General features: G+C 38.0%; 1 protein-coding gene across 4 annotated transcripts in view; it reads right to left on the bottom strand.

Moving 5' to 3' along the window:
* The window catches only part of TRPM7 (transient receptor potential cation channel subfamily M member 7), a 124,183-nt gene that overhangs the window by 65,283 nt on the left and 42,259 nt on the right, over positions 1-16,641 (bottom strand). For all 4 annotated transcript variants that reach the window (XM_032297481.1, XM_032297482.1, XM_032297483.1 and 1 more), the window contains exons 5-10: positions 11,970-12,183; positions 7,679-7,803; positions 6,051-6,222; positions 3,918-4,092; positions 2,462-2,585; positions 1,048-1,120 (exon numbers count right to left, since the gene is read on the bottom strand). In XM_032297481.1, the coding sequence (XP_032153372.1) occupies positions 1,048-1,120; positions 2,462-2,585; positions 3,918-4,092; positions 6,051-6,222; positions 7,679-7,803; positions 11,970-12,183 (883 nt within the window). The remainder of the gene's footprint in view (positions 1-1,047; positions 1,121-2,461; positions 2,586-3,917; positions 4,093-6,050; positions 6,223-7,678; positions 7,804-11,969; positions 12,184-16,641) is intronic.

The raw sequence follows: 16,641 nt of genomic DNA, 5'->3' as shown, positions 1-16,641 counted from the left end.
TAATGTGCTGTGCTCCTGGCATACCACTCTACACTAACTTTCAAGTAGGCAGATGGGATACCGTCACAGTTTCTAATTTCTGAAAAGATTTTTCACTATAATCTTGTTTTATCTGTTAGATGTCTTTGGGGAGATACTGAGAGGAAAACAGTTCAGTGTGTACGTGCTTCAATCCCTTAGTCCTAGAAGACACCGCTAGTTTTCAAATTTTCCCTTCAGAATGAAGATAGCATGTTTTAAAATCCTATCTTTAAAAGCTATCAACTAATGCCTTATGACCTTTAAATACTAATTTTTCAGCTGATTAAGAATGTGACACATTTTTATTTTTTCTTAGAGATAAGGTCTTGCTGTCGCCCAGGCTGGAGTGCAGTGATGTGATCACGGCTCACTATAACCTCAAACTCTGGGCTCAAGCTATCTTCCTGCCTCAGCCTCCTGAGCAGATGAGACTATAAAGTGCACAGCACCATGCACGGCTAATTTTTGTTTGTTGTAAGATAGGGTATTGCTCCATTGCCCAGACTGGAATATAGCGGCATAATCACAGCTCACCGTAGCCTCAACCTTCCAGGCTCAAGTGATTCCCACCTTAGCCTCCCAATTTTTAAATGTTTTGTAGAGACGAGCCTATGTTGTCCAGGCTGGTCTCAAACTCCTGACCTCAAGCGATCCTCCTGCCTTGGCCTCCCAAAGTGTTGGGATTACGGGTGTGAGCCACAGTGCCTGGCCCAGGATGTTACACATTCTTAATAGGACTATCAAATAGCTTTGGTGGCATAAACTTTGCTAAAAGCTTTTATTTCTTAAATTCTACAAGCTTAAATCAAAAGCTATCTTACTGCCAAGGAAACCAATTCACAAAGAAAAATGACTGAAAATTCACTTTGCAAGCACTTAGCCATATTAAAAGGTTCTATCTTCTGTATACATAAACACACACACACACACACACACACACACACACACACACACACACACACACACACATACATATACATATATAAAATAAAGGTCTTACAAATAAAAAAGTTCTTAGAGGCTTACCTTTCAGGAGTGCAGTAAGTATTGCTACATCTATATCTTGATGTTCATCTGACCCAATATGGAAAACAGTGATCTATTTAAAGATAAATTTATAACATTATGCCTTTATATTTTTAAAGCAAAGGCATCACAAAACTCAGTAATTTCCAACTCTATGGGAGGCAAAATACATTATGTATGTATCTAGAAATGTATTATGTATACATAAACATACATACACGTTTGTTTATGTATACAGTTAGTAACTTTTATTTCAACCAAAAAAAAACAAAAAATTTTTAAAGACTTTATCATTTACCAAATAAAATGGCAAGTATATAAAAATATTTGGTTTCATATTATATTCATATTTTGAACTATCTCATGTCCCTTACTAGAGCAAACAATTTAGGGGATGAGGCTACAGATTCCTTATCAGAGTAAATAAATCCTACAGTTCCTTACACAGAATGAAAATTTACATGCTCATATAATGTATGCATTCTTGAATGAGAAATGTTTTAGTCAATCTTTTTATTGTAAATGTCTTTAAATTACTTGAAACATAGCACCATTTCAGAAACTGTAATTTAATAACATTTTTCATAAAGTGAAAGATGGCCAGGCACATGGCTCGTGCTTGTAATTCCAGTACTTTGAGAGGTCAAGGTGGGAGTATCACCTGAGGTCTGGAGTTTGAGACCAGCCTGGCCAACATGGTGAAACACCATCTCTAGTGAAAATATAAAAATCAGCCAGCCGTGGTGGCACACACCTGTAGTCCCAGCTACTCGGGAGGCTGAGGCAGGAGAATCGCTTGCACCCGGAAGGCAGAGGTTGCAGTGAGCTGAGATTGCACCACTGCACTACAGCCTGAGCAACAGAGCAAGACTCTGTCTCCAAAAAAGAAAGAAAAAAAGAAATGAAAGATTATTATACTCCAATAAAAAATTTCCAGCCAACTTTATTTCATAGTTTACAAAAGACAGGAAATCAAATCACGTTATATTATCTATTTATAGGTTTGCTAAAAAATTTTATCTTCGAAAACTTAAGCCCACATTTACATGACTTAAACACCACTGATCTTTAATAGGCTGAAGCACATTTAAGATTTTTTTTTTCAAATATTTTATTAGAGAAGCCATTAACAACTCTTTACAGTTCTTCCTTGGTACTGAACATGATCTGTTGAGCCCTAGTTACTTTCCTAAAACAGAAGCACAAATACACAGTCTCAACGCCATATAAAAAACTACAATCCTCCTATAAAACCTCTCAGTTTGAACAGACCAATAAATGACATATTTATATGGTTAATAAAGATTTCAAAGTTTAAAATCCAAATTGAAAACAAAAGTATTTCACCAACTTAGATGTGCTTTGCAAGAAAGAAAAGGCTTAGCTTTTTAAATTTCTGCTGAAATCTACTTACAAGCTCCTTTCTTTTCATGCACTCCATCAGAGTTTGAAATAAATGAACTGCTTCACTCTGACCAAAATTAAATGTTTTTTTGATAGTGGAAATAATATCGGGCTCTGCTGCATCAGGAAGATTCCTGGAATAAAAGGAAACATAAATTAATTCACTGATTTCATCTTTCATTATTCGTATGATCAATATGAAGTACAGGTAGATCCATGTAAGATCTTGGAAAATAATGTATTAATATTAAATACTTGACCTTAAGTGGGATTATTTTCTCCTTCATGAGGCCACCAATATAAATCTTAAAAGGAAAATATATGAAGTCATTTTTGTCGTTGAACTACTTTATGAATTTTATCAAAAAGTATGTGTGGCAGTATCAGTACTCACATAAGACACTGTATAAAAATAATTTTAAGATACTTATGATGTATAAGGTAGTATTTCACTATGATATTTTTAAACAAAAGCACTCACATTTTTCTTTTTTGAATACTTAATATATTTATACATGGCTCAAAAATATAGTAGAAAATATAAAATGTTAAAATATTAAATTAATAGTGTTAAGTCTCCTTCCCACTGTCTTTCAAATGCCCAGTTCTATCACAACTATTTTCAGGAATCATTTACTCATATAACTTTCCAAAATGTATTTCTGCATACACAAATAATTATCCCCTTTCCTTTTATTACATATAAAATGTGGCACAATATATATGCTTCTCTATACCTTCCTTTTTTCCTGTATATATTTTGGTAATCTTCTCATGTTGTACTTTGTTCCAATCTTTTACTTTTACAAAGAACCCAGTAATGAGTAGCTTTATACATACATTATTTCACAGATGTACATCTGTAGGAACAATTCCCCAAAATGAAACTACTAGGTTAAAAGACAAGTGCCTCTATGTTTGACAGATCTTACAAAACTGTTCCATGAAGATAGTTTTAATTTGTTCCAATAACATATGAGTCAGGTTATTTCCTCAATCATTAACAAAGTATTTTATTAAACTTGAAATTTTCATGTTCATAAAACACAGAGAGGAATCCAACTCTGTATTCGAAAAACCACAAGCCTCTTGAATAAATTCATTAAAATGGGCCAGGCATGGTGGCTCACATGGCCTATAATCCCAGAACTTTGGGAGGCCAAGATGGGTGGATTGCTTGAGGTCAGGAGTTCAAGACCAGCCTGGCCAACACAGTGAAACCCCGTCTCTACCAAAAAATAAAAATAAAAAAATTAAAAAATTAGCTGGACGTGGTGGCTCATGCCTGTAATCCCAGCAACTCAGGAGGCTGAGGCAGGAGAATCACTTGAAACCAGGAGGCAGAGGTTGCAGTGAGCCAAGACTGCACTACTGCATTCCACCCAGGCTGGGACACAGAGCAAGACTCCATCTCAAAAAATAATAATAAAATAAATAAATTCATTAAAATGTTGTCATACACTTACCCTCCTTCTTCTGTTTGTTTATGAATATATGCTAGTAGATCTGCAGCTCTGCCTGTTCCTTCACATACAACTACTGGAACAGGGGGGCTTTCCTGAAGATATTCAAGAACTGTGAGGATAACATTTGGCCCCCCCTCAAATATAAGTGCCACCACAGGGACACCTTGGCCAATTCCTAAAAAGAGCAAAGTTAAATTAAAAAATTATTTCATCCCAAGCAAGTTTCTCTCCAAGAAAAAAATGCAGGCAAAATTCAGTACTCCAATTTTAATTTTACTAAAAATTAAAATAAAAAGCAAAAACATGTCTAAGACTGTGTTGGCCTGACTTTAAGTGCTCCACCTGATACCAGTTCACATAAGTAAATGAAATAATGAATATATTACTTTGTCACTATCTTACAGGCTGTTCTCTAAATGACAAAATTAGAAAATCCAATAGATAATTTAACACACATCAAATAATTTACATGTCCACTACTTAAAAGTAAAAATTTGTTTTCTATATTTTATTGAGCTCTTGACGAGAAATGTAAGACACTAATTTTTTAGTTTGCTTTTTAATACTACATTAGTTGAACTTCTAACATATTATCAGTTTTACTTTTTATCTCTGAGACAGAGTATTGCTCTGTTGCCCAGGCTGGAGTGCAGCGGTGCAATCTCAGCTCACTGCAAACTCTTCCTCCCCAGTTCAAGCAATTCTCCTGCCTCAGACTCCCAAGCAGCTGGAACTACAGGCACAAGCCACCACGCCTGGCTAATTTTTGTGTTTTTATTAGAGACAGGGTTTCACCATATTGGCCAGGCTGGTCTTCAAGTCCTGATCTGTGATCTGCTCGCCTCAGACTCCCAAAGTGCTGGGATTACAGGCGTGAGCCACCACACCCGGCCTGTTTTTATTCATTTTCAAAACATGTATTTCTGATTCCAAATGTGCTGAGACATTAATATAGAAATTAATGACTGTCTCAAATGCCACATGCAGTGTTTGTAAAAAAAGGAAAAATGAAAAAACTTAAAAATTAAAGAAGAAATGGGTGACAGAATTATATAACTGGAACTGATCAATAAAATTCCAAGACCTCTAGAAGAGTAACAGAACAAAATTCGTAAAGAATGTGAATTTTTGCTTTTACAATAACTTGCAGTGCACTGAGAAAATGCAAGCAAGCAAATAAACAAACAAATAAAGGGTAACTGTAGAACTATAAACCATTCTTAACTTTTTTTTTTTTGAGGAGTTTCGCTCTGTCACCCAGGCTGGAATGCAGTGACGAGATCTCCGTCACTACAAACTCTGCTTCCTGAGCTCAAGTGATTCTCCTGTCTTAGCCTCCTGAGTAGCTAGGATTACAGGCACACCCAGCTGATTTTTTGTATTTTTAGGAGATACGGGGTTTCACCATATTGGCCAAGCTGGTCTTGAACACCTGACCTCAGGTGATCCACCTGCCTCAGCCTCCCAAAGTGCTGAGATTACAGGCGTGAGCCACCGCGCCCAGCCTTCTTAACTTTTAGCAAAAGCTCTGATTCCACCAAAATCTGTAAACACTGTTCTATAGTTTTTAAATTTCTATTTCACTTTGTCACAGTGCTCAACTTCTTAGTGTCCTTGGATTACAACTTTTCCTTTATTTGAAATAAAAATTTAGATGTTGAACCAAGAAAATACGGACATGGTTGGAAAGGAAAATCAGTCCCAGGAATACAACTTTTAAGGCACATTTAGCCAAACAGTGATACTCATTTTATAAATTTTAAGCTGATTTCATTCTTTTAGTAATTTTTTTTTCCCTTTTAGTTTTCAATCTTGAATTTCATAGCCTTGTATTGGAATAAATCACACATTAAGAATATTTATGAATTCCTTGGGCTGCAATGGGACTGCAATAACAACAGGGCTTCCAATGAACCTTTTTGGTTTTAGCCTTCATAACTGAGTGCCCAATTCTGACTCCTTTTCCTTGGTCTTATCACTTTGTCTAAAATCAACCACTGTTGGTTTTTTCATATATTATCTTGCTATGTAAGAAAATGCACTTCAAAGAACATTCTATCTTCTTAGAATACTGTTGGCTATTAATACAGCCCAGAACAATTCCAACAATAACAAATTTGTGAATTCCCTTACTAGCATGAATTCTTTGCTGATTAATAGTTTTTTCAAGTTCTCTTCTCAGTCTGACTTCTGCCCCATACTTTCCAACGGTGCCATCATCCACCAATATGAAATGAGAATGTAGATTATTCAAAACATTCAATTTGCTCAGGGGGTTCAACAAGGTTTGATAAGGAGCAACCACCTAAACAACAGCAAACATAAGAGTTAGTGAGCAGGATTAAATACAGTATAATGTAAAATAAATTTTGAAATAATCTGTAAAGACAAGAAATAAAATTCTATTTTACATACAGAAATAAATATGAAATAACAAAGAATGTATCAAAAAGCATAAAATTTTAAGCAGCTGAAGATTAATCAATGAGTTGAAACACATGATTATATCTTGACCAGTATTACAAAATTATACATTTCATCATCACATGCAAAGAGAGAAGCAGTAAATGAGTAAATAGTGCAAAGAAACTATTATCAGATTAAGTGAATAAACTACAATACATAAAAGACATTGGGCCTGGGCATGGTGGCTCACGTCTATAATCCCAGCACTTTGGGAGGCTGAGGAAGGTGGATCACCTGAGGTTAGGAGTTCAAAACCAGCCTGGCCAACGTGGTGAAACCCTGTCTCTACAAAAACTACAAAAATTAGCCTAGGATGATGGCAGGCACCTGTAGTCCCAGCTACTCAGGAGGCTGAGGCAGGAGAATCATTTGGATGCGGGAGGCAGAGGTTGCAGTGTCCCCAGATCTTGTCACTGCACTCCAGCCTGGGCAACAAGAGCAAAATTCCATCTCAAAAAAAAAAACAAAGTCACAGTAAAAAACAATAAAATGTCATATTATTTTTCTAGCCATGAGTAGATTCTTTAAAGCTAACATTAGAAATTTAGTAAGACATTGTTATAATTCAGTAACTGCATGTATTAATTTATTTATGAGACTGATTTTGCTTTGTCACTCCAGGCTGGAGTGCAGTGGTACAATCTCAGCTCACTGCAACCTCTGCCTCCCAGTTTCAAGCAATTCTCCCACCTCAGCCTATCGAGTAGCTGGGGAGGCCTGTGCTACCATGCCCAGCTAATTTTTGTATTTTTAGTAGAGATGGGGTTTCACCATGTTGGCTAGGCTGGTCCTGAACTACTGATCTCCAGTGACTGGCCCACCTCATCTTCCAAAGTGCTGGGATTACAGGTATGAGCCACGGCGCACAGTCAGTAATTCTTTTTAATAGTCTTGATAAACATCTATAACCAATTCACACATCTTTAACCTATTCAAACAAAACACTAGTATTTGACTCCTACTTCCTATTCTTAGAATAAAGTTCTTACGTAGTCATTAAAAATTTAATTACAAAGACTAGTATACATGAAAAACATGAAATAACTTTATAAAAGACTAAAAGCAAAATGTGCCAACACTATAACAGCATTTAAACTTATGAACTTATTTATAGTTATAAATTATTTATATTTATGCATTTTCAAAAAGATCAGAAGAAATCCTCAGGAAAATGCTTTTTGAACTTAATTTGAAAAGTATAATATAATCACAAATATTTTAAACTGGCACTATTCTTACTATAATTTTATTTATACATAATTTCAAACATAAGAAATTTTAAAAATAATTCTTACATCTCTCCCAACAAGATCATTTCTGTTTTCAATCACTCCCCATGGAGCTATTCCGATAGTGCAAATCTTTCGAGATGATCTGGAAGCATGTTCTTTGAGGGCATCGCCAACATGTTTTGCCACACCTGTTCATAAAAAATTTTATTAATTTTGTTATTTTTATTTTCTTGGAGACAGTGTTCCCCAGGAAAGAATGCAGTCGTGCAATGACAACTCACTGCAGCCTCAAACTCCTGGATTCAAGTGATACTCCCTTCTGAACCTCCCAAGTAGGTAGACTACAGGTGCATGGTAACACAGCCTGCTAATTTGTTTTTTGTTTGTTTGTTTTGTTTTTGGTAGAGACAAGATCTTCCCATGTTGTCCAAGCAGGTCTTGAATTTTGGGCTCATGTGATGGTCCTGCCTCAGCCTCATAAAGTTCTGAGATTACAGCCTTTATTCCATTCAAAACAATCCTGTGCTCAATCTGTAACACTATAATATGTGATATATTTGTTTATACATACAAGACATAAAGCAACAATGTCATAACAAACTTAAAACAAGGTCATAGCCAAACCTACAAAAGAATATACCAGGACCAGCCAGGCTTGGTGGCTCACGCCTGTAATCCCAGCACTTTGGGAGGCCAAGGCGGGCAGACATTAAGGTCAGGAGTTTGAGACCAGCCTGGCCAACATGGTGAAACCCTGTCTCCACTAAAAATACAAACATTAGCAGGGCGTGGTAGAGGGCACCTGTAATCCCAGCTACTTGGGAGGCTCAGGCAGAAGTGCTTGAATCCGGGAGGCAGAGGTTGCAGTGAGCCGAGACTGCACCACAGGACTCCAGCCTGGGGTGACAGAGCGAGACTCCGTCTCCAAAAAAAAAACCAAAACCAAAACCAAAAAAAACCCCACAAGGACACAAAAGGAACAAAACCCACTAAACCCCGTAATATCAAATCACAACTGCCAGAAACACATATAACACTAACTTTTACCACGTTATTACATCTAGTCCGTTTTTGCATTTTTCCTATAAGTAACTGTAGTTTTCTATTATTCTTCTACACATCATTTAGAAAATATTAAGAATACAGCTCAGTGGCACAGGGCCATACACAAAACACACACACAAACAATAAACAACTACGAAAGTCTCTTTTCAGTCAAAAATGAGGGAGAAAAGTAATAAAAGGCAGTTCCAAGGAACACGTAACTCCTTATTATCACTTCTTTTTTTTTAGGGAGGGAGACGAGGTCTCACTCTATTGCCCAGGCTGGAGTGTAGTAGTGTGATCGTGGCTTGGCTCACTATAGCCTTGTCATCCCAGGCTCAAGCAATCCTTCCACCTCAGTCTTCCAAATAGTTATGATGGTAGGCACATACCACCATGCCTGGTTATTCTTTTTTTTTTTTTTTTTTTTTTGGTAGAAACAGTGTCTTACCATGCTGCCCAGGCTAGTTTTGAACTCCTGGGCTCAAGTGATCCTCCCACCTCAGCTTCCCAAAGTGCTGGGATTACAGGCATGAACCACCATGCCTGGCCCATTATTACTTCTTACGGTCTGAATTGTGTCCGCTAACTTCCAATACCTCAAAATATGACTGTAGCTGGAGACAGGGCCTTTAAACATGTGATGATACCTCAAAATATTACGGTACTTAGAGGCAGGGCCTTTAAATAGGTGAGAATTAATTTAAAATGAGGCCTCTGGAGTGGCCCTGAATATCCAACTGGTGTTTTGTTTTGTTTTTTTAAGACAGAATTTTATTCTTGTTGGCCAGGCTGGAATGCAGTGGTGTGGTCTCGGCTCACTGCAGCCTCAGCCTCCCGGTTCAATTGATTCTCCTGCCTCAGCCTCCCAAGTAGCTGGGATTAAAGGCATGCGCCACCATGCCCAGCTAATTTTGCATTTTTAGTATAGACGGGGATTCTCCATGTTGGTCAGGCTGGTCTCGCCTCGGCCTCCCAAAGGGCTGGGATTACAGGCGTGAGCCATCGCGTCTGGCCGTCAACTGGTAATCTTACAAAGAAATTTGAATACAAAAGGAAACACCCAGAAATGCCTATACACAGGAGGCCATGAGAGGAAGGACACGACATGAAGGTGACCATCTGCAAGCCAGAGAGAGAGACCCCAGGAGAAAGCAAATCTGCTGATACTTACTCCTTGACTTTTAGCCTCCCAAACCATGAGAAAACAAATTTCTGTTGTTTAAGCCACCCAGTCTGTGATATTTTGTTATAGCAGCCCTGGCAAACTAATCCATCACTCAATGTGATCTCCATAACGTATAAGATTTCATCCCTCACCCAGATTATGAAAATAGCATCTTCACAGGTCTTTCAACTGCTTCCCTGCCTACTTACGCTACATTTCGAAAACGTCACCCAAGTGATCTTTGCAACTGTTGACTCTCTACTTAAAACCTCTTCTCATTCAGAACAGAAGCCAAAGTGCTTATAATGGTCCACAAGGCCTCACGTGATGATCTGCCTTTGTCTTTACTAGTTACCATGTTTCTCTAACACCATACATCAGTAACTTCTGACTTCATCACCTGGCACTCTTTGCTTATTCCACTCAAGGTATATTAGACTGTTCTTACTATTCTTCCAACACACAAGCCATCTCCTCCCCTTTACGTGCTCTGCCTTATATTTTTCTTATATTTTGCTTCCTCATTTCCTTCTCTCCTCAAATGTCACCTTATCAGCTCTCCTTGACCATGTAACAAAATAGTAGCCCTTCCATCATCCCTCACTATTCGTCTTCTTGACTTCATGTGTCTGCATAACACTTGTCAACATCTAACACGTTATACATTACTGAGTTATCTGTTTCTTATCTGCATCTCCCCTACTAAAATATAAGTTCCATGAAGGTAGATATTTTTACTGTTTTATGGAATGATAAATTCTTAGCCTGAAAAATGTCTGACACAATCAGGTTCAAAAGTGCTGGGATTACAGGCTAACACCTATAATCCCAGCACTTTGGGAGGCCAAGGCGGGTGCATCACCTGAAGTCAGGAGTTCAAGACCAGCCTGACCAACATGGCAAAATCCCATCTCTATTGAAAATACAAAAATTAGCCGCTTATGGCGGCAGGAACCTGTAATCCCAGCTACTCGGGAGGCTGAGGAATGAGAATTGCTTGAACCTGGGAGGTGGAGGTTGCAGTGGGCTGAGATGGCACCAATGCACTCCAGTCGGGGTGACAGAGCATGACTCTGTCTCAAAAAAAAAAAGTTGCTGATTATGAATTAGATGTTTGCAAGCTGACTTAAACAAATGCTTTAGACACTGAAATTAATCTGACCTCCTTATAATTGAACTGTATAGGTGATAGGGAAGATACAGAATAAAAGACAGTAGTATATTACAAATTAATTTTTGAAAGTTACTTCTTACTGCTGGTGAGGCAATGGATTGCCATTCTTGTACCCATTTACCACTAGTCGGAAAGTTTGCTCTATAGTAGGGTCAAAAACCTTTTTGTAAAAGGCTAAACAGTATTTTAAGCTTACTGGGGCATACCGTCTCTGTCACAACTATTCACCTTTGCTGTTGTAGCACAAAAATAGCCACAGACAATACATAAACTAATTAAGCTTTGTGTCCCTATCCAAATCTGATCTTGAATTGTAATCCCCATAATCCCCAGGTTTCTAGGGAGAGACCAGGTGGAAGTAACTGAATCATGGGAGTGGTTTCTCCAGTGCTGTCCTGGTGATAGTGACTGAGTTCTCACAAGATCTGATGGTTTTATAAGGGGCTCTTCCCTCTTCACTAGGCATTTCTCCTTCCTGCCGCTTTGTGAAGAAGGTGCCTTGCTTCCTCTTCACCTTCCAACACGATTCAGTTTCTTGAGGCCTTCCCAGTCATGCCGAACTGTGGGTCAATTCAACCTCTTTCCTTTATAAATTACCCAGTCTCAGGAAGTTCTTTATAGCAGAACGAAAATGAGCTAATACAGTAAATAAATGAGTGTTCCAATAAATCTTTATTCAAGGTTTCGGCTGGATTTAGCACACAGGCTATAGTTTCTCAAACTCTGCTCTAAAGTGCTTTTTTTTTTCCTTTTTTTAAACTCAAATTTCCCTAGCTTCATCAGAATCTAAAGTGTTTTTTTAAGACAAAATAACCAAACAAGTTCTATTAACATTTTTACCTACAAACTCTAGATTATTAAACAAAAGAGTTAAATATGTCTATATTCAGTGATCTTTATTTCAAATATCTAATTGATATTATGAAAAAATTTAAAACACACTAAAATTGGTATAATCATCACATTACCTGTGTTTACTCCTCCAGTTAAAATCCAGGCTCCGGTTGTAACTGCAGCTTTAATAAGACCTTTTCCAAGCAACTGCTTGATTCGTGGGTGAAGCTCAAATTTCTGCATGCCCCCATGTACAGAGATAACAAGTTTGGGTAATTCCATTTGCCATTCTTTAAGCAGAAGTTGCAGAATGACTTCAGGTTTGGTGTCGTATGATAGCCTCACATACTAAAAAAAATTTTTTAAAGGACAAAATAATAGAACATGTTCATAGGTTTCATAATGCAACATTATACAACTTTGGAAAATTTCATATGAATCAGATTACGTAAAAGGAGATTTTATAGGCTACTTTGAATATATTTATACTCCAAAAAATAAGCAATAGCAAATGAAAAAATCATTCTGTGAGATCTACAGAAATAGTGAAACTAACTTTTAAACATTTAGACACAAATGTTACTCTTTCTGTTTAAACTCAATTACCATTGACTCAATTCACCAAGGTACCTGAAGTATTTATTGCCTTCTTTAACTATGACTACACAGTGAGTGAGAAGCATTAGACTGGCAGAAGAGGATAGGAAAAGAAAAAAAAAAAGAGAACTGTGGCAGAAAAAAATGAAGGCTTCTAAGACTCTTGCTACGAGAAGAGGCAAACAGTGAATTACCTGTTTGAAAGTCTGTCAATTATCTAGTCCATTTATAAACAACTGTGACTCTGGAGTATAATTTAAAAAGATATTTTTAATATAGATGATTTTCTTCGCTGGAAGTAACAGTGGATTTGATCAAATTGGGAAATAATCAGAAAATCCTAATCAACATTTCATAGTGTTTAGGTTGCGGTCGCGCCGCGTGTTTAGGTGGATTCTCCACCTAAATTTTTCCAATTTTTGAAAAAATCTTTCATTAGGAAAATAGAAAAAAGCTATCATGTGTAAAATAACTTCCTCTGGTTTGGAATATTTTAAAAATTAACTTCCTGTTTAAGTAGTATCATAAGATGTACTTGCTACATCAACATTAATTCATTCTCCTGGCCTAAAGCACATATATGAATTAGCTCCTAAGAAACTTGAAATACTCAGACATTGAGACATTTAAAAATCATCTCTAAGAAACCATATTTGCAAAATGATGTATTTTCCATTCCTTTACAAGTATCAAATACCACTGAAAATCTCAGTACTGACAAACAAATGAAACCAAATGCCTGGGCGCAATGGCTCACTCCTAATCCCAGCACTTTAGAAGGCCAAGGCAGGTGGATCTCCTGAGCTCATCAGAGACATGGTTTTGCCATGTTGGTCAGGCCGGTCTCAAACTCCTGACCTCAGGTGATCCACACACCTCAGCCTCCCAAGGTGCTGGGATTATAGCCACCATGCTCAGCCAGCTTTGTTCTATATCAAGTCTTTCTGTTTCAGTTTTGTTTGACTCATTATTATACTTGGGCACATAAACAGTATCAGAGAAGCAGTCTAAAGTTAATGTTTTTAAGACTATATTAGAAATAAATGAAAAATTCCACATCCTACAGTGATGGGCTAGGTTGGTTTGGACATACTCTGTCCCCTGGGAACTAGAAAAACTAGAAAAAAAAGAGTAATACCTGCTTTAAAACATTAGCAGGTGGCCGGACACGGTGGCTCACACCTCTAATCCCAGCACTTTGGGAGGCCAAGGTAGGTGGATCACTTGTCAGCAGTTCAAGGCAGCCTGGCCAACACGGTGAAACCCTATCTCTACCAAAAATACAAAAAAATTAGCTGGTCGAAGCGGCAAGAGCCTGTTATCCCAGCTACTCGAAAGGTTGACAGGTAGGAGAATCGCTTGAACCTAACAGGCAGAAGTTGCAGTGAGCTAAGATCGCACCACTGCATTCCAGCCTGGTCGACAGAGCGAGACTGTGTCTCAGAAACAACAACAAAAAGACATTATCTGGGTACAAAGGCAGTAAGAACTTGGGGGATCAGGATCCAAGAGAAAAGGAAACCTTGGAGAGATGATGAGCTCACTGTTTGGCACAGTTTTTTTCTCATCAGAACACAGAGGCAGGCAGAGCAATGTAGAGGTTAAAATGGTTTTTGTTGTTAGTATTTGTTTGTTTTTCAGACAGGCCCTTGCTCTGCTGTCCAGGCTAGAATGCAGTGACATGGTCAGGGCTCAATGCAGCCTTGATTCCTTAGGCTCAAGAGATCCTCCCACTTCAGCTAGAGTACAGTGACACAGTCAGGGCTCAATGTAGCCTCGACTTCTTAGGCTCAAGAGATCCTCCCACTTCAGCCTCCCAATTAACTGGGACTACAGGTATGTACCACCATGCCCAGCTAATATTTTTGAATTTTAGTAGAGACAAGGTCTCACTATGTTGCCCAGGCTGGTCTGACACTCCTGAACTCAAGTGATCTTCCCGCCTAGGCCTCCAAAAATGCTGGGATTACAGGTATGAGCTACCACACCAAGGTTAAAATGTCTAAATCTAAACAAATAATAACTATGTTTTGAGGGTTTGAAATAAACAGAAAATTAAAATTTATGCTGACAAGAACACATAAGTCTTAAGAGAAATAAATGCAGTTACAAATATTCTAAAAGTTCTTGCATTGTTGAAAAAGTGGTAAAGGACTAATTTATAGTACAGTCATGTGCTACACACTTTGATCAATGACAAATTTCATACATGAGGTGGTTACATAATATTATAATACCATACCTTCTATATCTTTTTCTATGTTTAGATATATTTAGATACATATTTACCACTGTGTTATACCTGCCCACTGTATTCAGTACGATAACACGCCATAGAGGTTTATAGCCTAAAAGCAATAGGCTATATACCACATAGCCTAGACGTAGTAGGCTATACCATCTAGGTCTGAATACACTCTATGGTGTTAGCATGATGAAATTGCCTAACCCATCTCTAAAAACATATCCTCATTGTTAAGTGATGCATGACTGCACAAGATAAGTTTAAAAATGAATTTTATCACATTTATTATAATATTCTTTTTCTTTTTTTGGTTGTTTTTATTTTTGAGACCGAGTCTTGCTCTGTCACCCAAGCTGGAGTGCAGTGGCATGATCTCGGACCATTGTAATCTCTACCTCCTGAATTTAGGCCATTATCCAGCCTCAGCCTGCTGGTAGCTGGGACTAAAGACTTGTGCCACCACACATGACTAATTTTTGTATTTTGAGTAGAGAAGGGGTTTCACTACATTGACCAGGCTGGTCTCGAACTCCTGACCTCAGATAATCCAGCCGCCTTCACCTCCTAAAGTGCTGGGAGAGGCATGAGTCACCGTGCCTGGTCAACATTCTTTTTCTAAATAATAGAAAAAGAATGTATAGTAGGCCTTTTATATCCATGGAATCTACACTTATGGTTTTAAGCAACCGTGGATCAAATATACTCAAGAAAAAAAACTGAGCCTGTACTAGCCATTATTTACTTGTCATTATTCCCTAAACAATGCAATTTGCCGGGCACAGTGGCTCACGCCTGTAATCCCAGCACTTTGGGAGGCCAAGGCGCGTAGATCACGAGGTCAGGAGTTCAAGGTCAGACTGACCAAAATAGTGAAACCTTGTCTGTACTAAAAATACAAAAATTAGCTGGGCATGGTGGCAGGCACCTGTAACCCCAGCTCCTCAGAAGCTTGCGGCAGGAGAGTTGCTTGAACGTGGGAAGCGGAGGTTGCAGTGAGATGAGATTGTGCTATTGCACTCCAACCTGCGCAACAAGAGCAAAACTCCGTTTCAAAAATACAAAACAAATCAAAAAATGCAATTTAACAACTATTTATACAGCATTTACACTGTGCCGGGCATTTTATTAATATTTTTATTTTAAGTAGAGACGGAGTCTCACTATTTTGCCCAGGCTGGTCTCCAACTCCTGGCCTCAAGCCATTCTCCCATATTCTCAGAAGTGTTGAGATTATAGGCATGAGCCACTGAGCTTGGTCTATATTAGGGATTATAAGGAATCTAGAGATGATTTAAAGTATACAAGAGGGGGTGCATAGACTATATCTAAATACCATGATATCTGTAGACTTTGGTATCTGGGGGAAGTCTTGAAACCAAGCCCCCTGAAGGATGACTGTATAAATAATAAGCTAATAAAGGAGTAAGAAAATAATAAAAAAATACTTAATACTTAAAAATAAAAAAATAGTTAATCCAAAATAATGTAAGAAAAAAAAAAAACAGAACAAAGATAAAAGTGAGACAGATAACTAATAACATAATGGTAAATTTACACTTAAATACACAGGAGACAACATTTTTAAAAACAATGAAAAGAGATCTTTGAAACGTAAGAAAAGGTTAAAAGTGTATACTCCAAGAATGTTAAGTTGCTGGCAAAAAAAAAAAAAAAAGAAAAGAAAAGAAAGAAAGAAAGAAAGAAAAGGTTAAACCTGAAAAGGAAGAAAGAAAGATAGCTTAGGCCGGGCGCGGTGGCTCACGCCTGTAATCCCAGCACTTTGGGAGGCCGAGGCGGGTGGATCACGAGGTCAAGAGATCGAGACCATCCTGGTCAACATGGTGAAACCCCGTCTCTACTAAAAACCACAAAAAATTAGCTGGGCATGGTGGCGCGTGCCTATAATCCCAGCTGCTGGGGAGGCTGAGGCAGGAGAATTGCCTGAACCCAGGAGGCGGAGGTTG

This window comes from Sapajus apella, unplaced genomic scaffold, assembly GCF_009761245.1.
Source record: "Sapajus apella isolate SASKATOON/1434 unplaced genomic scaffold, GSC_monkey_1.0 scaffold37, whole genome shotgun sequence".
In the NCBI taxonomy this organism is placed as follows: Eukaryota; Metazoa; Chordata; class Mammalia; order Primates; family Cebidae; genus Sapajus; species Sapajus apella.
This window is presented reverse-complemented; position numbering and strand designations above follow the sequence as displayed.